Source organism: Podarcis bocagei, assembly GCF_964188305.1.
Source record: "Podarcis bocagei genome assembly, chromosome: 9".
In the NCBI taxonomy this organism is placed as follows: Eukaryota; Metazoa; Chordata; class Lepidosauria; order Squamata; family Lacertidae; genus Podarcis; species Podarcis bocagei.
In genome coordinates this window covers 6,663,245-6,690,128 of record NC_138134.1, presented here as the reverse complement: position 1 = coordinate 6,690,128, position 26,884 = coordinate 6,663,245, and the positions used below count along the sequence as shown (strand labels likewise).

The 26,884-nt window shown below is 46.8% G+C and overlaps 1 protein-coding gene across 2 annotated transcripts; it reads left to right on the top strand.

Annotated features, from left to right (window-relative positions):
- The first annotated feature begins 85 nt into the window (after positions 1–85).
- SCAMP2 (secretory carrier membrane protein 2) lies at positions 86–26,358 on the top strand. 2 transcript variants are annotated; one of them, XM_081207876.1, is made up of 10 exons: positions 119–268; positions 11,057–11,137; positions 12,322–12,411; positions 12,951–13,067; positions 15,537–15,654; positions 17,031–17,159; positions 17,760–17,919; positions 18,807–18,908; positions 21,758–21,875; positions 24,046–26,358. In XM_081207876.1, the coding sequence occupies exons 1-10, from the start codon at positions 212–214 to the stop codon at positions 24,190–24,192; spliced, it is 1,119 nt and encodes a 372-aa protein (XP_081064002.1). In that variant the 5' UTR covers positions 119–211; the 3' UTR covers positions 24,193–26,358. The 2 variants fall into 2 exon arrangements, with proteins under 2 accessions (XP_081064003.1, XP_081064002.1); XM_081207877.1 differs by lacking the exon at positions 12,951–13,067 and having other exon boundaries at positions 86–268.
- The last annotated feature ends 526 nt before the right edge of the window (positions 26,359–26,884 follow it).

Here is a 26,884-nt window from a genome sequence, read left to right as displayed (position 1 = left end):
AGGTCACAAAGGCGAGAGAGAAAAAGGCGTCTTTGTCACGTGGCGAAGGAGTGCGCCTGCGTCTTGCGGGTCGTTCTGCGCAGGCGCGTAAGAGGCGGAGGAGCGGGGAGGAAACCCCTGGTCCCGGAAGTGTGCCGTTTCCAGGGAGCGGACCGGGTTGAGAACCGGTGCGGCGGAGTCTCGGAGAGCGGCGGCGGCGGCGGCAGCAGCCATGTCGGCCTTCGACACCAACCCCTTCGCTGACCCCGTCGACGTCAACCCCTTCCAGGTGAGCGGGGTGTGTGTGAAGGGAACACCTGTGGCCGCGGAGGGCGGGGGGCCACAGGCCACGCCCCTCGGCTCTGCCCCCCTCGAATGCAAAAGAGCCCCGGGGTGGGGGAGGGGTGGAGGGTTCTCCGTGGGAGCAGGAGGGCGGCAAACCCCCTTCCCGCTCCTTGTGGCCCCAGAGGTGGCAGGGCCTGAAGCGAGCCAAGCTTAAGTAAGCGCGCTCCGTGTAGTCTGCTAGCCACGTTGGGGGATCTTGGCCCTCGAACCAAGAAGCCCTGTTTCTCAATCACCCCTTGCGGCAGGCTTCCTCAACCTCGGCCCTCCACATGTTTTGGCCTACAACTCCCATGATCCCTAGCTGGCAGGACCAGTGGTCAAGGATGATGGGAATTGTAGTCTCAAAACATCTGGAGGGCCGAGGTTGAGGAAGCCTGCCTTATGGTTTAGGGCAGGGGTCTGCAACCTTTAAGACAAAAAGAGCCACGTGGACCCGTTTCTGAAAAAAACAAAACTGGGAGCTGCAAAACCATTACGACATTTAAAACAAATATATCTCCGGAGCCGCGATCTGACAGCGGGCGGGAAGGTGATGTCGGGACGGTGCGTGCGACGTCACAGCCAGTACAGCGCCTGCCACAGTGGGGAGTGCCGGGGCGCACAATGCGCCTCCTCCCCTCGCTAGTATCCGCCCCGGAGCCGCAGCAAAGGTGTAAAAGAGCCACATGCAGCTCCGGAGCCGCGGGTTGCTGACCCCTGGTTTAGGGGTTAGGCTGGGTCAGATGGACAACAACTGGGAAGTTCTTGGAGTTTTGGGATTTGAGCTCCTTGGAGGAAGACTGGGATGAAAATGCAATGAATGAGGGAATTGATAAATAAAATAAGAGGTCACATGTCTGTCCCTTCATTGCTCAGTGAACATAACAAACCCTCCAGAAGCAGGTGTTATATCACAATGAACTGCAGGAATGGGAAAGGGAAGGTATGGATTTAAGCCCAAGGTAAATTACAGGTGGGATTTCCAGTCTGGCCTGAGACAAGATTTGGGGCTTCTTCAGTTATGAATGGATGTGGCCTGTTTCCTTAATTCTAACAGAAAATCAAAGCCTATGCTTTTAAGATTACCCATCTCATAGACTGTTGCTTCTTAATACACAGGATCATCTGAGGATGGGATGGGGGCATATCCATCCTTAAACACAAATTTTGTCTTGGCAAACAGGTTTTTCCTTTGAGAACCAAGTGGCAGGGAGGCAGAACTGTATCTTCATTGTTGAGGAAAAGGAGTGTTTGCTTACTGACACTTTTGGGGAGCTGTAATTTTTGTACACTCTGGAGTTTGTAGCAATTTTCTTAATTCTTTGACTTGTACCAGGCAGAGCTTGCTGCTGCTCCATTCCTGCTTGCTGCTCCTTCTCATGACAGAATTATGGGCAATGCTCTGTAGTGATGTTGCAGTTTCCTTTCCTGAGCTGCTCTGTCAAGAACTAGCACCAGGTTTTTCATACTACACTGCATTATCTCTTGAAAGGGGCAGAGTTGCATGTGTGCATACTGTTAACAGTTCTACTTGATAAGTACATTTTTTAAACTTTAGATTATAAGCCTGTAGGTAGGAATTTCTAGGTTTGAATTCATTCCCAGTGCCGAGTATCCTTTAGGCACTTTTACAATTATTATATGACAACTTAACCATTCATCATGTACAGTGCATAGTGTGCTTTAGGCACTTAAGCAAATAATAAATTACAACTTACCAACACGTCTATTGCAAATGCCAGCTGCTTCTGTCAAGCAGGGGTGAAGAACCTGTTGCCTTCACTAAATTGTTGGACTCCCACCTCCCATCTGCCTCAGCCAGTATGGCCAGTGATCAGTATCAATGAAAGTTGTCTGGCAACATCTGGAGACTGCCAGATTGGCTACCTGTTGCAGAGCTGTCTGGCTGCCAGGCATCCAGCTTCATTGATCTGAACACCTCTTTGTGTGATGGGGTGAAATTGAGTGCTAATTCTACTGTTGCTCTGGGAAATCGTAATCCTTTTGGCTTGTTTATAACAGCTTCAACTCTTCTTCAGTTTCTCCAGTATTGCTTTTCCTGTTAGCACATCACTGTCATATTGCTACTTTGCTTTGACTGTGCCCTCCTACATCTGATGCTTCTCAGGTGTACATGAGATGGGTGGAATGAGAACATTACTGCCCACTATGAAAGCTCATAATGTAGTTCTGATTCTTTTAGGACACTGAATTTGCAGTCCTAAACATATTTGCTCTAGGTAGTCAGCCCTATGAATGCAGTGGGACTGACTTCTGATTGAACGCACATAGGACCGCACAGAGAAGCTGGACTGCTCTCCTCTCTGTATCTGGTCAATTCAATCTGATGTGCCTGGGTTTAAAGGAGCATACTTAATGGCTTAAGTTGGTTCTTCAGAGTTAAGCCGCAGAACTTTCCTTTGATTACCCAGTTCCTTTTTTGAATCCATCTTTATCAACATTTATGACTTTAAGCATGTCTTAAGAATCATTAATTAAAATGCATACACATGCAGAACAGATTATATATTTTACAACCTTTTGGGTGTTTACTTGGAAATAAGGCCAACTAAATTCAGTGGTAATTTCAAGGAATTGTGCATTGGATTGCACTCTTTCTCTAGCACGGGTGGTGAACCTGTAAACCTCCAGAGCTTAGATTCCCAGCCTGCATAGCCAATGGGAGTTGTAGTCCAGCAATAGAGTGCAGTAGGTTCCCTGCTCCTACTTCAATATAGCCAGCTTGTGTAACTGGGAGATCTTGCGAGAGCCTGTGGTGAGGAAAAGGCCCTATACCTGACACACTTTAAGCTCAGCCCTACAGTGTGGTGAGGCAGCACATAGTAAATGCAGGTGGCATGACTTTCCTTTTTTGAAGGCCTGATCTTACATGTGAAATTAGCCGTGTGATATGGCTTGTATACACACTTTCAGACAAGTTGTTTGTATGAGTTGTAGTGAGAACCCCTGGAACTAAGGGTGTGTGGGTGTGCTTCTGACAAAGAGCTTCCTGTGTGGAGTAGCCCCTGTGTGGCTGTGTCTTCAAGAAGTTTCCGCACTGCTGAAGGCATGTATTAATCTGGCCTAATAAATGCCTCCAAGTTAGCAAGTCAGACATGCTTGCCAGGAAAGGGCTTTTTCTTTGCCGGCAAGCATCCTCAGTTGTTGAAGCCCCCAAGTGGGAAGGGCTGGGCCGCTGGGATGAAGCAGTTGTTGCAATTGTGTCAGGTGGCACTGGTGCAAAACAACCTTGTATTGAATAAGCTGGTTTTATAGCCAGTGTGGCAAATCTGTGGTTCTCCAGGTGTTCTGGACTCCCAACTCCCACCAGTCACAGCCAGCATGGCCAAACGGTCAGGGATGATGGGAGTTGCAATCTAGCATGCTTGGACATCAGCAGGTCCCCCATTCCTGCTCAAGTGATGCATTCTCCCCCGGCATTACAGTGTTTTTTCTTTTTCCTTGTCAAACCGTTGGGTTCAGAGGTAAATATACGAAACTCATGGGCACTGTCCTCTTTTCAGCTTTCAGGGGAATGAATCTCCCTAGGAGCTTTTCTGTTCCCAGAGTGTCACTCATGTTTTACTAAACAACATTGGCAGTGCTGGCCATCTCTGAAACATGCCTTTGTTTATCAAGGGAGTTGGCAGATGGCTCCCGATCCAGCGTTTTAATCTTGGAGACCTGGGCGTGGGTGTGCAGATCAAGCTATTCAGGTAGCTGCAGTTCTGAACTCCCATGTGAGAACCAAGGTTGCTTTGTGGCAATCAGCTGTTGAAGCATTCCAGTTTAAAGGGCTGGCAAACTGCAACAAAGCTAACAATAGCATAGAGACCTATCCTGTTGTTCTAGTTACTAAAAGGTATTTTTCAACATTCTTTTCCTTGGACTGTGTATGGTATTGAGCCTTTTATACTTAAGTTGTGTATGTGCTTTCTAAGGCTGTAATTTTTAATTGATTAAAAATTTAGTAAAAAGGCAATTGATCAACATATTTTCAATTTCAAACAGTATTTAGAACTGTACTTTTGTTTAAAGTAAAAACCACATATAGGAGGCAATGTTTCGGAAGAGGCACTTCCCATTTCAGTCCCTCTTCCAGGATGGTACCTGCATTCACCACAGAAAACAAAGACTGTATGTGTTTTTCCTCTTCAAAATGTTTTAGTAATATGGACACTTGCACAGATTTTATCCAGTTAAATTGCATAGATACTGAGCTAGCACTGATCTAATCAAACATGTTTATTTGCCTTTCTCTCCTTCGATCAATACTCCCCCCCAAGTCCCCCCTTTTTCTTCTGGAGTTGTATCTGTTTTCATTATAAATACTTGCCATTTTAAAAAGAGAAAAAATGAATGTTCATCATCACCATGTGACAACCCTGGGGTCTTCTTTTCTTTTTCTTTATTTACACATAAATCTGAGAACAAATGAAAATTATGCAAAAAAAAAAAAGATGGTGGGGCAAGGGGATAAAATGATAAAAATAAAAGAGCTGGGATGGTTTTTCCATAGTACCACCTATGATCTGAGCAGTCTGGAGGTGGTGAGTGATGCCCTGGTTTAACTGTGTGTCTCTGTGAAGGTGGACCAGGTGTCCTGGTCTGGGTGCTGGTGTTTTACATAGCACTACTTTGTGTGTGAAAACAGCTGATAGGCTTTTCTACCCAGGAGTCGTCCATGGGACTGCGCTTCCTTTTGATTCTACTTTTTGAGAACAAGTCATTCTGCCATGGGGGCAACTCACAGGAAGCATTCAAGCCTTCCCATAATGGTGCTTAGGAGATTTTCCCAACCCTAAATTGCCAGAAAGGGGTCACCGCTAGAAATCTTCCTTTTGCTCTGTTTCTTGGTACAGTGGTACCTCAGAATGTGAATGGAATCCGTTCCGGAGCCCTGTTCGCATCCTGAACATAACATAAGATGCGACAGCACGTCTGTGCGTGCCGCATTTCGCCGCGCATGCGCGTGACGTCATTTTGATCGCCTGTGCATGAGTGAGCAGCGAAACCCGGAAGTAATGTGCTCCATTACTTCCGGGTCGCCGCGGAGCGCAGCCCGAACGCGCTCAACCTGAAGCGTATTTATCCCGAGGTATGACTGTATTTCATTGGATCAGCTCTTCTTCCCTTCCTGTAATTGCTATCAATGAAGAATAAATCTGAACTCAAATGAAACCCATGTTTTCATGTTATCTTGGAATTAGATCCTTTTTAAAGTCCAGCAGTGAGTCTTGCACAGGCTTCCTTAACCTCAGCCCTCCAGATGTTTTTGGCCTACAACTCCCATGAATCCTAGCTAGCAGGACCAGTGGTCAAGGATGATGGGAATTGTAGTCTCAAAATATCTGGAGGACTGAGGTTGAGGAAGCCTGGTCTTGCATAATGAAATTGGAAACTTCTGTAGTAACCCACTTATTGCTTTTAACAGAAGCATTGTTACTTCACTTTCCTGAAGGTGGTTATGTTGCCTCTTGCAGGGAAGACAGCAATAGGTCTAGTGATGCCTTAAAGACTAACAATAGTCTACAATGTTCCAGGGACATTGATTTCCCTTTGCTTCTGCTTTGATGCCATTGTTTTTCTCCCCCTCCAAAAAGCAAATCATTTGTCATTTAGCTTAGAGAAACATAATCAAAAGATTTTTTAAAACAAAACCTGTTTTTGAATACTCTGTAGTAGCGAAGTGACTGAATTGGCCTTAAATTGAGCTGTTTACTCCCCATCTTTTTTTTTACTCCCGTAGACTAGCCATCTGGAGTCAACTTTTTGAGTCCTGAGGATTCATCTCCACTATCTAGCCAGCCTGCCTCTGTCTCCTATTCTTGCATGTTGGCATCTCAGAGACTCCCATCACATTAAGCTAAAACCTGCTATGGCTTATGAGCTGTGATTTTGGGCTTCCCTACCTTGATTGTGATAGACCAAGTGCAAATCATTTTAGTGAGCCAAAGGCACTGTAGTCTTTTCCTGATTTTGTTTCTGCAGCCGGGGGGGGGGGGGATACAGGTGTACAGTTTGCTTAAGGGTGTGCATGTCTACCTTCTTAAATTAAACCTGCCTTCTCACATCTCTTGTACTTCTTGCAAATTCTAAAGAATAATTTTTATCTAGCGTGAAAACCATTCTATGATCCCTGCTCCAGATTTCCAGATAGGTCTCTGCTCTGTGTCTATAATCTTTAGACTGGCATAACTTTGCAGGGAGATCTTGTGACTTTTAAATGGATACTTCCTTGTATTTTGCTTCACTTTTAAGAGCTAAAAGTCTAGATTAAGACACGCAGTGTGCTCACAACAGCTTCACAAGAACACAGTTATCCAGAGGGAAGATGTCACTAGAAGTAGGAAGAATTGGGGTGGGGAGATTTCTAAATGCAAGCAAGAGGCCGTATTTTAGTGGTTATGTGCATTATATATGGAAGATCCAGGTTAAATTCACTTGGTGTAGGTGGGCAAGTCCTCAGTCTGAGGCCTTCGGTGGCCCCTGCAAGTCAGGTTGGAGAAGACTGAGTTGGGGGAACCAGTGGCCTGAGTCTGAAAAAAGCAGCTTCTTATGTTTCACACTAGGCAAGATTTGGAAAGCTAAACTGCTGGTGACACCAGTGACACTGCAACTTGCTTCCAGAAGTTTTGCAATAGGAAATACAACCATCCATTTTGCATCACAGCCAGAGCGTTGAACGCCTGTCTTCGTCTTCTTTCCATCAAGCTCTGCAGCCAAAGTCTCCCCTCTGCGTGGTGTTGCGCTCTGGCATTGGTGCAGCTTGATCACTCAAAAATATTTGTAACGGCTTCAGCCTGCCTTTCTGATCTCTCAGCTCCCATCAATTCAATGCTCTGGTCAGCAGTTGAAATTAACCAGTTGTCAGTCGTTTTTTTGGGGGGGGGCGGGGACTCAGGAGTGCCACCTAGCAAGCAAGTTGAGCTTTCCAATCAAGTGGTTTGCAAATGATATCTCAGCAGGAGAGCCGAGGGCAACTTCTGTTCCCTTTCAGGAAGGCGTTTGATGTGCTGAGAAGAGGAAACCTTTCCATTGTTGTACAGTTGTCATAAGTAAGCAAACTGGGAAGAAGCTCTTTCACACAGTTGCAGGAGGGGAGATCTGGTTGATTTTACCCCCCCCCCTTTCAGTCTTTTGCTAAAACATGCTGTGGTTTGCAAACAAGCAGTAAGGGTAAAGGGACCCCTGACCATTAGGTCCAGTTGTGACTGACTCTGGGGTTGCGGCGCTCATCTCACTTTATTGGCTGAGGGAGCCGGTGTACAGCTTCCGGGTCATGCGGTCAGCATGACTAAGCCGCTTCTGACGAACCAGAGCAGCGCACCAAAACGCCGTTTACCTTCCCGCCGGAGCGGTACCTATTTATCTACTTGTACTTTGATGTGCTTTTGAACTGCTAGGTTGGCAGGAGCAGGGACTGAGCAACGGGAGCTCACCCTGTCGCAGGGATTTGAACCTCCGACCTTCTGATCGGCAAGTCCTAGGTTCTGTGGTTTAACCCACAGCGCCACCCAAGTCCCTTGCAAACAAGCAAGCAAGCTGCAAATACTTAATGGATTGCTTCTCTCTTTTGGAGGCAGGGGAAGCAGGAGGGCTGGCTGATTATTAAGGGATCTCTCTTGGTGATCTTGCTTCTCAAAAGTGAAATGGTTCGAGCAGTAATGCAGTGCTTCCTTTCTTGCCTTGCCTTTCATTTCTTCTAATAATATTTTTGCTGGCTGGCTTGGAAGAATAAAGGTTTACCCCTTTTATTTGGATTCTACTGCATTTTTTTTCTAGGAATGCAGGTTGAGCCTGGGGGTGGAGAGAGCATGCTGCAAATTATGACAAAAAGGAGTGTGGTTTTTTTGGCGGGGTGTCTGTTCCTGTGTACCTGGCCACTCTGAAGTTTGCTTTTGTGCATCTGATGGCGTGTTTGGTATGGAGGGAGGAGTGCAAGTAGAATAGATATTCTTATATCTTGAAATATATAAGAAAACCATTCTGATCTAGTTATTGATTCCAGTCCTGCATATTTGTGACTGCCAGTGAGATTTACTGGATGTGTGTTGTCTGCTTTTTGAACCTGTCTGCAGCACGAGACAGAGCATCTTTCTAGCTCTTCCTGGAGTTGAGTTAGCAAAGATGACTGATGACACCAAGTTGTTCAGCGTAGTTTTTAACTACAAGAAGATGTGAGGCACTCCAAAAGGATCTCTCCGAACTGGGTGAATGAGCATTAAAATGATAAATCTGATTCAGTGTGAGCAAGTTTTAAGTGATGCATGCTGGGGCAAAATATCCTAGCATTGCATATATGCTATTGAGGTCTGAGGTGGCAGGACTGAACAAGAACCGAGATCTTAGGGTCATAGTGCATAACTCAGTTAAGATGTTGACCCAGGTTGTGGCAGTGGTAAAAAGAGGTTAACTATATTTTAGGGATCATTAGGAAAAAGATTGAAAGCAGAGCTGGAAATATAATGGCCTTATACAAGTCTTATTCCAAGTGCAGCTTATTCCAAGTGCAGCTGCACTTGGAATGCTGTGTGCAATTCTGCTCACCACGTCTCTTAAAGGATATTATCATGCTGGAAATACTGTTTTTAGAAATGGTGGAGTATCATCACCTAACTGTAAAGGAAGTGCTTTCCTTTACATAGATTAAAAACATTAGAACTTTGAAAATAATCACGTTATGTGGGCCTGATGGACAACTCCACCCATCACAGAAGCTGTGACTTTGCAAACAGAAAGAAAAAGGCTCCCTCCAGTGAGAGCTAGTGTGGTCTAGTGGTTAGAGTGTCAGTAGGACTAGGACCTGGGAGACCAGGGTTCGAATCCCCACTCAGCTATGAAGTTCACTAGGTGTTACTGTCCTATACATGCCTAAATTTAAGTCCTGCTGTGCTCTCTGTATTACCTCTTTTGCTATAGCTGGTTACAAGCCTCCAAATACCACAAATTGCAAAAAGAGCCAAATAAATTCTCTATGAAAAAGTAAATGGAAAGTGCTGCTGCATTTGTGCAACTAGCCACTTGGTTTTTGTGCCCTTAACCCAGGTTCCAGGAGCCATGTGGCAAATAGCTTTTCTATTCCAGTTTCTAACACTGGCTCTGTTTCATCATTTTTCTTATGTGATGGCTACCTCCTTAAGTAAGTGCAAAAACCTTACGGGGTTCCTTAGTTTTTCCCTCTTGAGTCTGCACCTATTAGAGTGCAAGGCAAAGGAATGTGCAACCCAGCCCTGTGGATGTTTACTTAGGAGTAGAGGGAGCCTCCTTATACCATTGGTCCATCTAGCTCTTCACTGCCTGCACTAACTGGCAGCATCTTGTCAGTGTTTCAGGCAAGGGACATTCCCAGTCCTACCTGGAGATGTGGGGGATTGAACCTGGCATATTCTGCTTGCAAAACAGATCCTCTGCTATGTGTAGGTCCCTCTGGCCAACAGGAGCATCCTCCCTGGTACACTTGTATCAGACCACAGCCTTCGTCACAGGTTGGCTTGCACCTGTTTCTTCTTCCTGGAGTGATTCATGAGGTTGTGCAACAACATGCTTATGCAAGGAGTGTCAGGGCTCAGGCTGTTTGCCTGCAGTTATTCATTAAACGAGAGCTTGCAGCGTGCAGATGAAAGCTGGGATGAGACTAGATTTTTGCCCAGCACCATAGGCCTCCTCTCTCTGATTTGCAGCACACGCTCTCCTCTCCCGTTGTTGCTTACAGTCTGATTCTCAGTGCTTGGTCATGTGTGAGCAGTTTAATCTGATTCATTATTTGTTTGGAGGCAAGGCCAGCCACTTCTATTTTTGCATGTTTGGATTTATATGACTGTTTCTAAAATATGCTCTACGGCTGTAAACAAAGCAGTTAGGAGTGAACTTTCCCCTGGGCACTCGAGGGATGCTTCATCTGGGCATTTGTGTGGAACTTTGTCACTCAGTCTGCCCAGCCCACAAGGTGGAAAAAATTGTTGTGATCCCATGGCAAAAGGGGTCCTGCACCACTAAATGGAAAGGGACACCACTGTCCTATCTTAGTTCTCTTTAGGCAAAAACTCTGCTCCAGGAATCCTGCATTTCTTCCCTCTCCAGATCCCTTCATTGGCTTTCTGTTCTCTCCTGTATCCAGCATAAACCACTTTCAGAGTGAGTCAGAGGGTTTCTTCAACTTATCATTTGACCCTTGTTTCTTGTTCTGTTCCCATTTGTGACCTCTGCCCCTCTAACACAGTCACCCTCAGGTGATCATCTCCTGCTTCCTAAAACAATGCTTTACAGCTACAACCCCATGTCACTTTCCTCCTCGAAACCTTGGTTTACCTTAAACTTCATTCTCTGCCCAGTTAAGCTTTAAATTAGTGTAGTGACAGTCAGTCACATTCTCCTCTCTCTATTCCTTACTATCTCTATTCAGGACAGAAAGCTCTTTGGGAGCAGTGGCCTGTCTGTTGCTTGTATAACTCTTGTAAAATCCTGTGCATTTTAAATAAATAATAAGGAAGTATGGTCAAGAGGGCGTGTGGATTTGGTGTTTTTCTTTCACATTAGGAGTCAGTGAAGCCATTGTAGATGGCTGGGGAGGAGGGCAAATCCCACTGTGTTTGGTTTGGGAGTGAGCAAGGAGAAAGGAAGTTCACAGGCAATTTTTACAAATAAAGCGCAGCATGCATGCATGCCCTGTCTACTGGTGTGAACATCCAACTGCACATACTTATCAGGAGTTGCCATGTGTTAAATAGCATTTCCCCCTCTTCTCTTCCAGGATCCTTCAGTCACGCAACTGGCACGTGCTAATCAGGGTGGCCTGGATGAATTCAACCCCTTCTCTGAGAGCTCCCGGCTGGTAAGTGCAGCATGGGGTCCTGCGCCAGCTAGCAAGGCTGCCTTCATGAAGGGATCTATTTGAAACTGCCAAGGATCAGCATGCTTCACTTTCTGGGCCTACAAAACACCTCTCTCTTTCACAGCTCCCTTCTTTCAGTGCCTCTTGGCACAGGGAGAGGCTCAGTTCAGCATTTGTTTTATTATTTCACATTGACCACGTGCTGTCACAGAAATGCAGAAAATACAACTCAATGTATATTAATCATGTATATTTGGAATTTTGTGTGAATTGGTTTCTAATAGTAAGTTAACCAATGTTTGTTGTCATCACAGCGGTCTTGGGGACAGTTCACCAAGATTTCGTACAAGTAGCACAAAACAGAGATAATGTTAAGGTGTAAGTTGCAGGCTTGAGTCATAATCCTTGGCTTCTGTTTGCCAGTAAGTCAGTCTTGCTAATAAAAGTTCCCCTAGATTGACAGTAGCTTGGAAAAAGATTTGTTTCTAACTGATTCTCTTTGAAAAGGTAATACATGGTATCCCTGGATTCTCCTGGGTCACGGAAACATAGATGTGCATCGTACCCAGTCAGACAAATCTCCTTTCCAAAACAACTGTTGGCATCAGATTAAGCCCAGCTTTCATTCAACAGCAGTGCACCCGGCAGCCCCTTCAGGCTACCATATGTAGGTGACTGAATGGGCTGGCAGAGGGGAGGTGGATTGCTCCGTCCCTCCTCCATGGCCTGCATGGAAACTAAGCAGGTTGGCAGAAGAGGGACAGAACACACTTCCCCTCCTCCAGCAGTACATTTGACAGAAGACAATTCTTTAGCCTGTGTTTCATGGCTGGCAGCAGAGCCAAGAGCTTCCCAGGCAGCATGACTAGCAGGCTAGTAAAACAACAACAACAACAACAATATGCTCATGGTAGTATCTTTTGTGGTCTTAGTAATAAGGTTGGACTGAACTTTGGAGTAAGTGCCTTTCTGGGGCACATTTGCACTATGCAAGCAGTATCATACTACTTTAAATGATCATGGCATCCCTCAAGTAATGCTGGGGTGCTGAGATTTGTTAGGGTTCCCAATTTCCCTGGGAAGAGGGGTGGGCTGCCTGCCCGGTGCTTCCACAGCAGTAAAGCCAGAAGCCCTTCCAGCTCATCTCTCACAGTCTTCTGATGTTTTCCTTTCTCTTGACTCAGACGAATGTTGCTCAGACAGTTCCAGCTGCTCCGCCCACTGGGCCTTCGCAACCTGCTGTGCTGCAGCCTTCAGTGGAACCCACCCCACAGGTAAAGACCTCCCACCACACCTGGGTGGTGCCCTGAGGGCTGATTGATCACTAGGAAATGTATCGCTTAAGCTCTCCTCTTATTGGGATGCACCCATCTCCCTCTTGGCAAGGACTGGGGTGGAGTGTGCTTTACAAACATGTTCCCTGTGGCCCAAGATCCAAATTCAAGACTTCCAAATTCCTATCAGCCTGTGACACCCCCTTGACTAGAATGGCCCAGACTTTAAAGCTGCCCTGCTGCCCCATGCTTTTCTGCTAGTGGCACACTGATCAGGGTTTATGTAGTCCAGATGAGCACTAGGAGAGCCACAGGGTCACTAGCCCTGGCCCTTGTGACTCTTTGTGTGTGCCTTTGTTTGTGCATGTGTGAGAGAGCGTACACATGGCGGCTCTCCTTCTGCCCCCATCCCACCTGTGCTTCCATTTTTGTGTGTCTCATAATCTAACCTGTTAAAGAGCCTTAGTGCCTTAGTTCCAGTGAGTGATCAGGCCAGACCCACCCAGTGAGTTTAGACCCAGCCTAGTTGTGTGTTGCAGCTGCTGCTTAGACAGGCCAGCAAGTACCTGACTCCTAAGTTCATCTCGGCAAGCTCAGAAGGCTCAGAGAGGCAGAGGTTGCTTGGAGAAGACGGCAGCTCTCAGGGTAAACATCAGGTAAAAAGGGAGGGCAGGGAAACCCACAGGAAGGTGAGATGTCTCCCCAATATATCAATCCTTTTCTGATCACAGAGTCCACACCCACACATTCAAAGCACTTTAAAAGTCATGGGTTTTTCCTAAAGAATCCTCGGAACTAGTATTCTTTGGGTGAAGCCGTGTGCTTTACATGTGCACAGTGAGTGTGGCCAAAATCATACAGAGTTGGAAGAGACCTCAGGTGTCATCTAGTCCATCCCTCTGTGGAAGAAGGGAATGGTGTTTAATGTTGCTTGGAATGGTCTTTAAAATGTAGGAGGTCCCTTGCATGGAGAAGACAGAGAAATGCTTTTGGGTGACAGAGAGAAGCTGGAACTGCTCCGCACCTACTTGCCTCTGACTTCACCCACAAGGAAAGCAGTGCTCAACCTGGTGATAACAGAATAAACGATGCAAGGAGGGAGCTGCAGCCCAGTATAGAAAAAGAGGTAGTAAGGGAACACCCAGCTACTTTAAATGAACTCACATCTCTAGGGCCTGGTGAGCTGCATCAAAGAGTACTAAAGGAGCTTGCAGATGTAATCTCAGAGCCTTTGTGTAGAATCTTTGAGAATTATTGGAGAACAGGTGTGGTCCCTTGAGTCTGGAGTCGGGCAGATGTCCCCATCTTCAAAGGAGTGGGGGGAGAAAACCCAGGTAAAGACTGACTGGTGAGCTTGATGTTACCAGGAAAGGTCCTAAAACAGATAATTAAACAGTCAGTCTGTGAGCACTTAGAAAGGGTTACTGTGATTACTAAGACATGGGTTTCTCAAAAACAAGTTGTGCCAGACAAATCTCATTTCTTGTTTTGATAGAGTTACAAGCTTAATGGATCAGGGGAATGCTGTGAATGTACTTTATCTTGATTTCAGAAAGGCTTTTGACAAATTGCCCTAGATTTCCTTGTGGAGTAACTGGCAAAACGTGGCCTGAGCACGCTAACAGTTAGGTGGCTTTGTAGCTGGTTCACTAATGTTTCCTCATCATCCTTGAAACAAGGGACAAGTGGGGTGCTGCAGGGTTCTGTCCTGGGCCGGTTGTTACTCAACATCTTTATAAATGACTTGGGTGAAGGAATTGAGAGGATGCTCATCCATTTTGCAAATGACACCAAACTTGAGGGAGTAGCTAATGCTGTAGAAGACAGAATTGTGATTCAAGATGACACCTGGGACACCTGGTTTGCCAGTAGTATGTGTGAAAAGGCTCTAGGGGTCTTAGTAGACCACAAGCTGAAGATGAGTCAACAGGGTGATGCAGCAGGGAAAAACGCTAATGCTGTTCTAGGCTGCATCAACAGCAGTCTAGTGTCCAGATCAAGAGAAGTAATAGTCGTGCTCTATTCTGCCTTAGTTAGCCCATGCCTAGAATACTGTGTCCAGTTCTGGACAGCACAATTTAAGAAGGATATTCACAAGCTAGAACATGTGCAGAGGACGGCAACAAAGATGATCTAGGGTTTGGAAACCAAGCCTTATGAGGAATGGTTAAAGGAGTTAGGTGTGTTTAGCCTAGGAAAGAGGAAACTGAGAGGAGATATGATAACCATCTTCAGATATCTAAAGGGCTTTCACATGGAGGATAGAGCATTTTTGGTTTCCTTCTCTGGAGGGTGGGATTCAAACCAATGGCTTCAAGTTACAAGGAAGGAGATTTGGACTAAACATCAGGAATAATTTGGAGATTTGGACTAAATGTCAGGAATAATTTTCTGACAGCAAGAGCTGTTCAACACTGGAACAGACTCCCACGAGAGTGTGAACTCTCATTCCTTGGAGGTTGTAAAGCAGAAGTTGAAGGGCCATCTATCACGTATGTTTTAGTTATGATTCCTTCATCACGGGGTTAGCCTAGATGACCCTTGGGGTCCCTTCCAACTCTACAATTCTGTGAGTAAGCAGAAAAACATAATTAAGGGAGATATTTTGCAGGGCATGGGGAATGGCATGTTTTCCAACAGAGGGTAAAATGTTGATGAAAGCTCCCATTTATGCAGTTCTAATATGTTTTGTTGCATCCATAAGCTGATGGTTCTTAGAAGGAACCTGGGTGCAGTGTCATCAAAAATCATCCATCCATCCTTGAATAAACTCATTGCACTCAGAGATAGTAAACTTTATTGGTTTCTAGGAAAATTCAGAAAACCTATGATCAGAAAATTAAAAACCAGGAAGGGTTTAACTCTGCTACTTCAGACCACTCTGCAGAGCGAAAGTGCAGGATCTGCATAACCAGCCACTGTGCATGGCTTTGGGGGGCTGGGTTTTTTTGGTCATGTAGTGAGACCTCCCAAGCATTGCTTACATTTCGTACGACACCCCCTCTCGATGTCATTATGTTTGGAGCCTCCGTTTTCTTTTTAGAGACTCCCACTGTCTTTGCTTTGAACCCTGTCTTCTTCATTTCCCCTGATGATTGTTACTGTTCTTGTTTCCTTCCACTCAGGCTGTGGCCTCAGCAGCTCAGGCTGGGCTCCTTCAGCAGCAGGAGGAGCTGGAGAGGAAAGCAGCAGAGTTGGACAGGAAGGAGCGTGAGCTGCAGAACAGTGCAGCAGGATTCAATCGTGAGTCTTCATTTAACATTTTCTTAAAACTCTTCTGTGCCTCCCTTCTGTTGCTGTTTCACCTGGAGCCAGGATTCTTCCAAGCAGTACAGATGTGCAAATCCAGCAGGCTGCCAAGCAGAAGAGGCAGCTGCTGCCTTATTCCAGGTCATAAGAACATAAGCAGAGCCGGTTGGATCAGGTCGTTTCATGCCCATGTCTTGTCGTGTTTTGTAACCCACAGAGGTCCTTGAAACAAGTCAAACATGTTGGAGTAACTGGACACCAGAAGGGGTTGATTTCCTTCATGAGTGTAAATTACTCTGTGGCTGAGCTAATCGTAGGTGCAATGTCAGCCAAGCCAGTTGCTATGGCAACGGCCCAATGCCCTGATATCAGTGATTAATGCATGTAGGCTCCGTCGTTCGTGTCTGTTAGTCTGCAGTTTGTCTGTCTGTCTGGTAGTCAGTTAACCAGTTGGTGTTAATTGTCCAGTCTTGAATTGCTGAACTTATTTAGAGCAACGGAGATACTTGGTATTTGTAGGTATCTGTATATATAAGTATTTGTAAAAGCCTCAAAGCTAATACAGTGGTGCCTCGCAAGACGAAAAGAATCCGTTCTGTGATTCTCTTCGTCTAGCGGTTTTTTCGTCTTGCAAAGCAAGCCCATTGACGGATTAGCGCTATTAGCGGCTTTTAGCGGCTTATCTGCTGATCAGATCAGCTGATAAGCGGCTTAGCGGCTTAGAAAACGGGGGGGAGGGGGGGAAAAGCAGGAACTCGCAAGACATTTTCGTCTTGCGAAGCAAGCCCATAGGAAATTCGTTTTGCGAAGCCCCTCCAAAACGGAAAACTCTTTCGTCTAGCGAGTTTTCCGTCTTGCGAGGCATTCGTCTTGCGGGGCACCACTGTATATAGTACCTACGTCCAGAACTATTTTACCGAGCCTTATCTTCTGCAATAGTAAAATATCAGAACCTTTCTCTGCTTCCATGTGGTGACTGGTACTAGGAGCAACTTCTACGGTGTGGGTATCTCACCTGAGATTCCCATCAAACACCTGAAATTCCTTTTTTAAAGAAATATTCCAAATAAGAAATAATCTATGCAAAATGCAAGTTCAGTGTGTTTAGTGTTTGCTTTTCTTCTTTTCTTGGCAGCAGAATTAGCTCCCTGTAGAATCATATAACTGTGTTATTACAGGCGGCGACCATTTTGTGTGGGAGTTCCATTCCTTGGCAGAGGGCACATAAGCCCGTTGCGCTCCCTCTTCCATGTCCGAAAGGACCTGCGCGTCAGCAGTTGCGCATCATTTGCTGTAAAATGGTTGCCTACATAATGTGAACCCTTCACTTTCCCCATATCACTGTGCGAAACCTCCCTCTGCCCTTGCAGCGAAACAGAACAACTGGCCTCCACTTCCCAAAAGCTGCCCGGTCAAGCCATGTTTCTACCAAGACTTCTCTGCGGATATCCCAGCCGACTACCAGCGGACTTGCAAGATGCTATATTACCTGTGGATGTGTGAGTAAAACTGGTGATGGCGGCTGGGAAACTCTGCTCAGGAGAGTGGGCGATTGTCACAGCACAGCCTTTTGACTCTGGAAGTGCTACAGTAATTAGAATGGGTCCCAGTACCCAGAATGGCACGTCCTTCTAAACTAGACATGATGTTGTTCATGTCTTTAGTCGTCTGTGGCTGTTGTGCTTTGTTTTTAAACTTGAAACAGTAACACAGTTTCCCAGTGCGGACTTAATGGAGAAACCTTGGTTATCTAAAGGTTTCCTGGCTTATCACAGCATGCAGAAGAGTGGAAGAGGTTTCTGAAGGACAGAGCATGCCAAGAAGCGGTGGTGGGGATGGGAAACTGCATGTATGCGAAGCCAACATTGGGTTGTCTGAACCAGACTCCAGGCTGTTGGAATGAGCTGTGCCAAGGAAGTGAATCAGTCTTGTTTGGCACAATGAGCGCCGAACTGGGAGGTTGGTGCAGTTGGTTTTGGTACAGGGTGAGCGCACACACACATACACGAAGTCCTGGATCTTCGTTCATAGACACCTCACTCTTTACAAGGTCGCTTACTCACTGATCAACTTTGCTGTTGTTTTTTTATCCCGGACAGTCCACTCAGTTACACTGCTGCTGAACCTGCTGGCCTGCCTGGCGTGGTTCACAGACAGAAGCGAAAGAGGGGTAGACTTCGGCCTTTCCATCTTGTGGTTTATCATATTCACCCCCTGCGCTTTCCTCTGTTGGTATCGGCCAGCCTACAAGGCTTTCAGGCAAGTACCACATCCCAGAATGGGAAATTGATCTTCAGTGTACATGGTTGATCGTAATTTTCCTTGGGAGAACTTTGCATGTTTGTAATTTTATTGATGAAAATACTTCTGTACTGCAGTATCAGGCGATGCATTCTGGAAGTTTAGGATCCGCTTCTGAATGTGTGTGTCAGACATGTTTCAAAGCAAGTTGTCTTGAAAACTTTGGAATTATATTTTTTGTTGAATATTATATACACTAAAGGTTGAGGAGAGATTTTAGCAGTCACATGCTTACCTGAGTTGTCTCTCACTCTTTGGCCAAGGATTTCAGAGTATGGTAGTCCCTCAGCAGCAGCAACCTTTTGAGGTTGGTTAGGGTAAGGCATCTTTCCACAACCTGATTCCCTCCGTATGTTTTGGACTAGAACCAGAACTAGAACAGAGCCAATCTGGCAAAGCCCTGGATGCAGGTGCCTACCCCTTGCCTTAGTGGCACAGCTGGCCAGAGGCTTCTTCACTGGCACAGATAATGGGCAAGTTGCTCCCTTCCATCAATAAGCTTTGCGACACCATAAATCTATAGGGTCAGCCATAGTCTTGGTGAGTAAACTTGTAGGTTGGGTGGGGCATGTAGAAAGGGAGGTGATGTTTGGCGTGCATAAGAAGGGTTGGCCTCTTGTGCCAGTGCCAGGCTCTAGGTTGGCTGTCCTGGGACACTCACTCTCACAGCTAGCAGAAACAGTTTCCTTCAGTGACAGAATCCCTCTGTCTCTTCCAGTCACTATACAGGATCTGGAGGTTTGCAGCAGCTTGGCTCAGCACCCTAGCTAAGAAACATCCCATAGTTCCCCTTGTGCACCTCTGATGATATTTGGCTTGACATCGCCTGTTCTTTCTCTTTGCAGGTCTGACAGTTCCTTCAGTTTCTTTGTCTTCTTCTTCGTATTTTTTTGCCAGATTGCCATCTACGTCATCCAGACCGTTGGCATTCCTAACTGGGGCGTCAGGTAGGTCTGAATTGCTGCCACCCTGGATGAGAGGCAGTCCTGGGCAGCAAAGGGCCTCTTTGGATCCAGGCACACAGTTGCCTGTGAGGCCTCTGTAGCTGTGCTGTTCTAAAGCTTCTCTCTTCTATTCTGCGGCTTCCACAGATCCCAGCTGAAGCGCCTCTAACTCCAATGCTTCCTGCTCTTAAGTCCTTCGCCTGAAAGGCACGTATCTCCTCTAACCTTTCCTAATGCATTCTCGTCTTGCCGTCATTTCCCTCGCATGCTCTCCCATGCCTGCCTGCCTTCAGCAGTCCCTCTTCCCTGTTTTATTGCCTGGCAGAGACCTCTCCCCCCGCCCTTCACCGCCTTGCCTGCTCTCACTTGTTCAGCCCAGCACCACATTGGTGAGATGCAAGAGCAGTATCTACCTCCTCAAGAGATGCACAGTCAAAGTGAACTCTGCTGGTGGGGAAGGAGAGAGAAAAGATGGGCATGTAGGCTGTGAAGGAGAGGAGGGGAACACACGTGCTGTCCCAGATGTTGCCAAAGAGCAGCTCCCATCAGCCCCAGCCACATGGCCTGGGAGGAGGGGGAACTAAATCAGGAGGGCCACAGGTTCCCTACTTGCCAGTCTATGGGGTGTCTTTCTGGGCTCAAAGAAGGGACCCCATGCAAAGGGAGGAAACTTTGTCCATATATCGGCATGGCTCCACCATTGCCCTCTGCTATTCCCAGATGTTGCTGGACTACCACGCTCCCCTCACCCCTGACTACTGGCTATGCTGGCCGGGGCTTATGGGAGTTGTAGTTTAGCAAGATCTGAAGGGCCACTGATGGAAAATATGCCAGTGGGAAGTGACGAGGGACTTGCAGAGGTGGCAAGTGAAATTCAGGCGGCAGCTATTTTGCGCGGGGGTTCCCTGCCTGGCCTCCACACACGTTGGTGGAGCATGCATAAGCCTGCCCCACTCTGCCCCTGTTCTGCCCTCTTCTGGGTCCAAAAGGACCTGTGCGTTGGCAGTTGCACGTCAACTGGATGCGTGCAAAATGGTCCCCACCTCTTCTTAAGAGAGGTGTTGTGACTTCAGCTCTTGTTGCTTAGACCCCACTTCATCAAATGCTCAGGTATGTACAACTCTGAAGATAAGTGAAGTGGGTTCTCTTTCATTTCATGGTCTTCTGTTTCCTTTATGTACTACTTTCTCTCCCACATGTGTGGGTGTATTTGAATGGGAGAGAGTGATCTCAGCTGAAGGCAACATTTCATGCATCTGATGACATGCGCTCTTATCCACATGAGCTTCTGCCACAACAAATTGCACTTCATTAAGAGGCCACAGGACTCCTGGAGAAGAAAGTCCTCTGGGCTTTGCCATATTCCAGCCATCCCTGACTATCACATTTAGTCATGCTCAAAACTTTCTTTCTTTCTTTCTTTCTTTCTTTCTTTCTTTCTTTCTTTCTTTCTTTCTTTCTTTCTGCTTGACATTAGAGAGTTGGTTGCTTTTATGATTTTAACCAAATCCGATCCTGAATAGTAAATAATTTTCCCTGTTGGCCTAGTCTCATGATTTCCTCATGGCTAATGAAACAAGAGAAGGTCTTCATCTCCTTCAGCTGTAGCCCAAATTATGAAATTCTGATTAACTACTAAATGTTTGTGGTTGCTTGTAGGCTTTATCAGCTGGCTTGGGTTTCCAAAAGGCAGTGACAGGGTATTTGTATAAATAAAATATAATTTTGGCATTACATTTTAGTCTACAGTCTTATAGGGACATTTCTTTGCACATACATTCACACTTTCTTGGAAGTAAGTTGGACACAATAGGATTCTTACCGGGTAAACATACAACAGTTCACATCCATGTAAAGTGGTGGTTTCACATTTGTACAGGAGAGTATTTGTACTTTTTAATATATAAAAAAGTCCTTAATAGACGGTGTGTATTCTAGCAAAGCTTGGTTAGTCTTGAACTCTGTATGATATTGGCATTGGGCACAATGGAAAGGCAAAATCTATGTGAATGTTTGTAGATAGCTGCTGCCTCAAAGAAGCTTGGATTCAGGGGACGGCCGTAGCTCAGTGGTAAGCGCATTGGGTTTGCATGATAAAGGTCTTGTGGTCAGTGCTCCAGTGTCAGCAGTTCTGAGCCAGATGAGCCCCACGGCCTGATTTTGTATAAAGCAGCTGCCTATGATATTTTCCCTTCTCTTTGTCTTTGGTCATTGCAGACAATGATAGACATCCAGGACTTTCCAAAATTCAAGGTTCAGAGAAGCTAAAGCAAAACACATTGATGTGCAGGATATGGGCTCCCTCACAGAATTTCCTTTCCTTAGAAAATAAATTTGGTTTATTTAAGACACGGTTTCTCAATTAAAATCAGTTCAATATATTTCTCATATCTGAGTAATGTACTTTTAAAGGACTGAACTGCAAACAAAGTATTTGTGGCTAAGGGTGAAAAATAATAAAATTTAATATCTAAAATGTGCAGCTAAGTTTATAAAAGCATAAAGATCGTGGATATGGAATTTGTGGGGCAGCAGAAAGTTTCCAGCTGGGTCCCATCTGGAACTGTCCAGCCATAATAGAAACTCCCTACTCAAGACACAGTATATTCAGACATATGAGTTGCTGGGGGCAATGGCTGGAAAGGACCATTCTACCCCTGCCTGCTTCTAGGTTTCCCATCAACATGGTCAGTCACCCAGGTAAGCAGAATGTTGGACGAGGTGGGCCTTTGGTCTGATTCAGAAGGGCTCTTTTCCAATTTACGCCCGTAGAGTTTGTCCCCCTAACCACCGCCCACAGTCTTCTTGCTCCTTGCCTTGCTCACCCAGGTTTTTATCTCACTCTGTTCCAGCGGCTGGATTGCAGCTCTCTCGGAGACTGGGCATAACTTGGCAGTGGCAATCATCATGCTGGTGGTGGCTGTGTTCTTCACCGTCTGTTCCGTTCTCTCTCTCTTCCTCTTGAAGCAGGTGAGTTGGGGACCGGATGGAAATGCTGCTCGCTGAGTCCAGGGCTGCAGCCCTTGCCATGCTGCTTTACAGAAGGGAACCAGGAGCAGGAGTTTTGTCCTCGCTCATGCATCCTGTCTCTCCTCAGTGTCTACTGCAGATGTTTCAAAATATATGCAGTGGGAGAGAGTGACTATTGGACAACTAAGCCTTCCCTGACCTGGCGCTCTCCAGATGTTGTTAGATTCCAACCCTCATCAGCCCTAGCCAGCATAACCAGTGGTTGGGCGGTGGGAACTGTAGGGCTGTCAGTTCACCGCCTTCGGTGTCACCAGGAGGAGTGCTGCCTGAAACCCTGTGGCGAGGAAAATGTGCTGCACTCAACATTGATATTCCTGGACCACAGCTGCCACATAATAATAATAATAATATAATAATAATAATTTATTATTTATACCCCGCCCATCTGGCTGAGTTTCCCCAGCCACTCTGGGCGGCTCCCAATCAGTGTTAAAAACAGTACAGCGTTACATATTAAAAACTTCCCTGAACAGGGCTGCCTTAAGATGTCTTCTGAATGTCAGGTAATTATTTATCTCTTTGACATCTGATGGGAGGGCGTTCCACAGGGCGGGTGCCACTACCAAGAAGGCCCTCTGTCTGGTTCCCTGTAGCCTCACTTCTTGCAATGAGGGAACCGCCAGAAGGCCCTCGGCGCTGGATCTCAGTGTCCGGGCTGAACGATGGGGGTGGAGACGCTCCTTCAGGTATACAGGACCAAGGCCGTTTAGGGCTTTAAAGGTCAGCACCAACACTTTGAATTGTGTTCGGAAACGTACTGGGAGCCAATGCAGATCTCTCAGAACTGGTGTTATGTGGTCCCGGTGGCCACTCCCAGTCACCAGTCTAGCTGCCGCATTCTGGATTAATTGCAGTTTCCGGGTCACCTTCAAAGGTAGCCCCACGTAGAGCACATTGCAGTAGTCCAAGCGTGAGATAACTAGAGCATGCACCACTCTGGTGAGACAGTTCGCGGGGCAGGTAGGGTCTCAGCCTGTGTACCAGATGGAGCTGATAAACAGCTGACCTGGATACAGAATTGACCTGCGCCTCCATGGACAGCTGTGAGTCCAAAATGACTCCCAGGCTTCGCACCTGGTCCTTCAGGGGCACAGTTACCCCATTCAAGACCAGGGAATCCCCCACACCAACCCGCTCCCTGTCCCCCAAAAACAGTACTTCTGTCTTGTCAGGATTCAACCTCAATCTGTTAGCCGCCATCCATCCTCCAACCGCCTCCAGGCACCGCCTCCACATCCCTGACCTTGGGCCATGCATGCCGGCGGCTGGTGGGATTTGGAGGACCACAGGTTCCCTGTCCCTGCCCTAAACGAATTCCAGTTGCTCTGCCAAGGCATCTATTTAATTCAGGCTTGGAGACCTGCAACCTAGAATACCTTCCATGTAAATGTTGTGTGACACCCTGCAAAAGAGTCAGTTCGAAACATTCTGGAAATGCATCTGACACAGAAGAGCTGCTGTGAGGTGCGATTTGGGTGTTGGATCAGGAAACCCAGATTTAAATCCCTGCTCATTCACAAAGCTGACTAGAGGACCTTGGGCCTCACCAGCTTCCCCATGGGTGGTTCTAAGTATAAAGGGCTGGGGGTGACCCTGTATGCTGTGAGCTATTTTGAGGAAAGGGGGGGGATAACCCCCACAAGTTTAGTGTAAGCTCGCTTGGGAGAGTCCCACCTCAAATTGGGGGTAGCATATTCAAATGTTTTCCCAAGGAAAACTGGCCTGCGTAAGTTAAACTAGCATCCTGAGAAGTAGATCATTTTCTCACCTGGTCACCTCACTGACCACTGCTAGTTTCTTACATGTGTTGTGCTGCTTTGCTTTTTTATTTGATTCAGACATGATCCTTCACCTGCCTTTTGTGTGTGTGTGTGTGTGTGTGTGTGTGCGTGCGTGCGCGCGCACGCACACACACACACACACACACACACACTTATACTGCCCCTTTGGTGTTCCAAATAGGTAACAAGATGTCCATGGACTGTGGCTCTCGCTGCTCCTGGCCTTTGGTCTCTGGGTGGCAGGTGGGAGGTGCGGCAAGTAGTGCTGCACACCGGCTGCAGAAGCAGGGAAGTGGCCCTGCTGACGCCTTGTCTCTTCTGCTCCTCAGGTCCACTCTCAGTATCGCCGGACGGGCGCCAGCTTCCAGAGGGCCCAGGAGGAGTTCTCACAAGGCATCCTCACCAACCGGACCGTCCAGAATGCTGCTGCCGGGGCCGCCTCAACTGCTGCCCAGAGCGCTTTCCGGGGGAACTGAAGTCCCCCAGACAGGGCCAGCGTCTCGCTCTCTTCCACACTTGCTCTCACCACTCCCTGGTCTTCCACAGTTCAGGAGGCTCTCTCCATGGGTACCAGTCTTGGCACCAAGATACTTGCTGGAAGAGGCGTATCTTGAGCTTTGTCCTGCCTGCACCTGTGTCTCTTCAGTGGGAAGGGCCAGGGCAGTGTATGGTGTTCTCTTCCCCACCCCCAATCTCATAAATCAAATATATTTCCCCATTTAGACCTGGGTGTGTACATTTCCTTCACTCCTTCCTTCTATTGCAGGGGTTTGGGGGAAGCCAGATTTGCACTTTTTAATTTCTCTTCCACTAGACGCCGCCATGGGGGATGGACTTTTTCCTTCCTAACATCAGCCCTTGGGGTGCTATCAGAAGTCACTGCACTTCTTGATTTTGGGTTTTAATTAGTTGCTGATCTTTCACCGCCATGGTAAGGGATGTTCGGGGCAGGTTTTGGTGTATGCGTCTACTCTGTGATCCAAGGGAGTGCAAGTGGAGAAATGACCTGCCTTCTTGGTTAATTCTGCCCTGCTGCCTCGTTAAAGGTAACTTGACTGGTAGTGCATAAAAGTAGAGCATAAAATCCCTTCAGCCCCACCCTCGGCAAAAGGTGGCTTCCTGTGGATTCTTGTGGGCGCATCCTTCACCCTAGCCTTAATTTTTTGGGCGTTGGGGCCACCCTGGAGGTTCCTTGCTTTGCAACACTGGTTTTTGGGTCCAGGGATGGAGTCTGAGTCATCAAATCAGCTTTGAGGGGAAGGGGCAATCTTCTCTCAGCAGTTTTTTCACTATTTGTTGTGATCCTGTCCTGATCTCAGTTGATATCCCAACTTCTGCCCCAAGGTGTTCTCCTCTTCTCCAGCCAGCTGCTCTCTCAGCACTCCAGGGAATGAGGAACTCCAGGAGGCAAACAAGAGTTGTCAAGAGAAAGGGCAAGATCAGCCGAAGAGCCTGTTTGCCTAAGGGGGGGCTTAACATAACCATTGCCTGGCTGGATGTGTGACATGGCTCCTAGTTGTGATCCATTCAAAGAGCCTTCATTGGCTGTGATTTTGGTATAGCAAATGAATGGCTATTTTCACCATACTTCCATGTTTTTCTACCCCAGGGGAAGAACCCCATTATCCTGAGACGCTTCTCTCTCTCTCTCTCTCTCTCTCTCTCTCTCTCTCTCTCTCTCTCACACACACACACACACACACACACACACACACACTAAGGGAATCCCTAGTTTTTCTTTGCTTGTCTCCTTGAGCACAAGCTGTGAAGAATATTCATTCCCTTAACCTTCACTTGAGTGAATTGGAACTGCAGGTTACGCCTTGGAGTCTGTTTGAATGGGTGGTGCAAACTGTGAACCTCGTAACTCCCATGGACTGAAAGGGGCAGGATTGCAAGGGGGGGAGGCAGTAATTTGACCAGGGGCAGAGAAAGGAGCACGTGTGAGACACAGGAACTGAACTTGGGCTTCAGAAATGCCTTGAGATACGCTGGGTGTGTAACTGGAAGCACTATTTTAGCCTGTGTGAACAAAGAGGTGTAGAAGCAAGAACCAGCCACGCCTACCACCACCTAAACTGCATGCTTGCTTGCTTTGACTCTTGTCTCCAAGAGGTGTGCTTTGTCTTGGGGAAATGTAGATGACCAGGAATAGTGCTCTTAAGTCACTAAAAGATCTGTCACTCATGGCTATTTCTCTTAACACTTTGGCTTAGCTGATCTGAAATATGGGGCTCCATGAGCTGAGCTGCCTGCAGGCTGCTTTCAGTGGAAGCACAAGGGAATGTTCAGAGGAGTAAGACACTGGAAGTCTTGCTGATGGTTTTTTTTTACTTTTGCTTGTTTTCACGATCTCAGCGTCTTTTCCAAAATAGTTCCTTTGATTGTTTCCAAACCTCTCTCCTGAAGGGTTAACGTAGCCCATCACATCCCAGAAAAGTATCTGCTGATGTCTGTCTTTTTCTCTTTCCCTCCCCACCTCCCCCTTTTGAGTAAAAGTAATGATGGCAGAAATGAGATTTTTAAAATGTCTTCCCTTCCTGGGTGTATTTTCCAGCTCTCTGATCTTTTTCATGTAAAAATGTATATGTCGAAACTTTTTGTGCTCAGATACAAAAATAAAAATGTCAAGACTGTTAGTACATGCTTGTGAATCAGACTGCTTTTGAAGATCCATGTGTCTGCCATTTAAGCCAAAGGGTCGGCAGCCAATGGGTGGATCCAGATGTTGGAGCCCAGCCAACCCCATTTTATTGCTTTCTCTCTTTTAGGGGCAAGGACCACAGGTTGCACATGTCTACTGTAGGGGCTGTCAGATTAAACAATATGGGGCCAGATGCACCAATGACCTCAAGTTATGTTTAGCGCAGGTCTGGCCAAGGAGCCTTTCAACATCTGGAAGAGACCACAGCTCCCGTCAGCCCCAGTCAGCCTGGCGCACTGGTCAGGGGTAGGGAGAGGACCCTGGTCAAACACTTCAGCTGACCAGCAGTTTCATGCATTACTCAGCAGCAGCCAGGCACCCTGAGAGCAAGTGAGAATACAGGGAATGGCCATAGCTTAGCCCCAGCAGCTTCTGCCTGAAGTTCCTGCCGGCCAGCAGTGGGTAGATGGTCCAGGGACTGGATGTGGCCCAAACAACGCAATAGATAGAAGAGGAATTTTTTT

What these genes read in the sequence shown, in the direction of transcription:
- SCAMP2 (XM_081207876.1), top strand. Translation starts at nt 212, where the DNA reads ATGTCGGCCTTCGACACCAACCCCTTCGCTGACCCCGTCGACGTCAAC. An exon ending in GCTATATTACCTGTGGATGT is followed by an intron (nt 17,160 to 17,759) that starts GTGAGTAAAACT and finishes TATCCCGGACAG; the next exon opens with TCCACTCAGTTACACTGCTG. An exon ending in CCAGCCTACAAGGCTTTCAG is followed by an intron (nt 17,920 to 18,806) that starts GCAAGTACCACA and finishes TTCTCTTTGCAG; the next exon opens with GTCTGACAGTTCCTTCAGTT.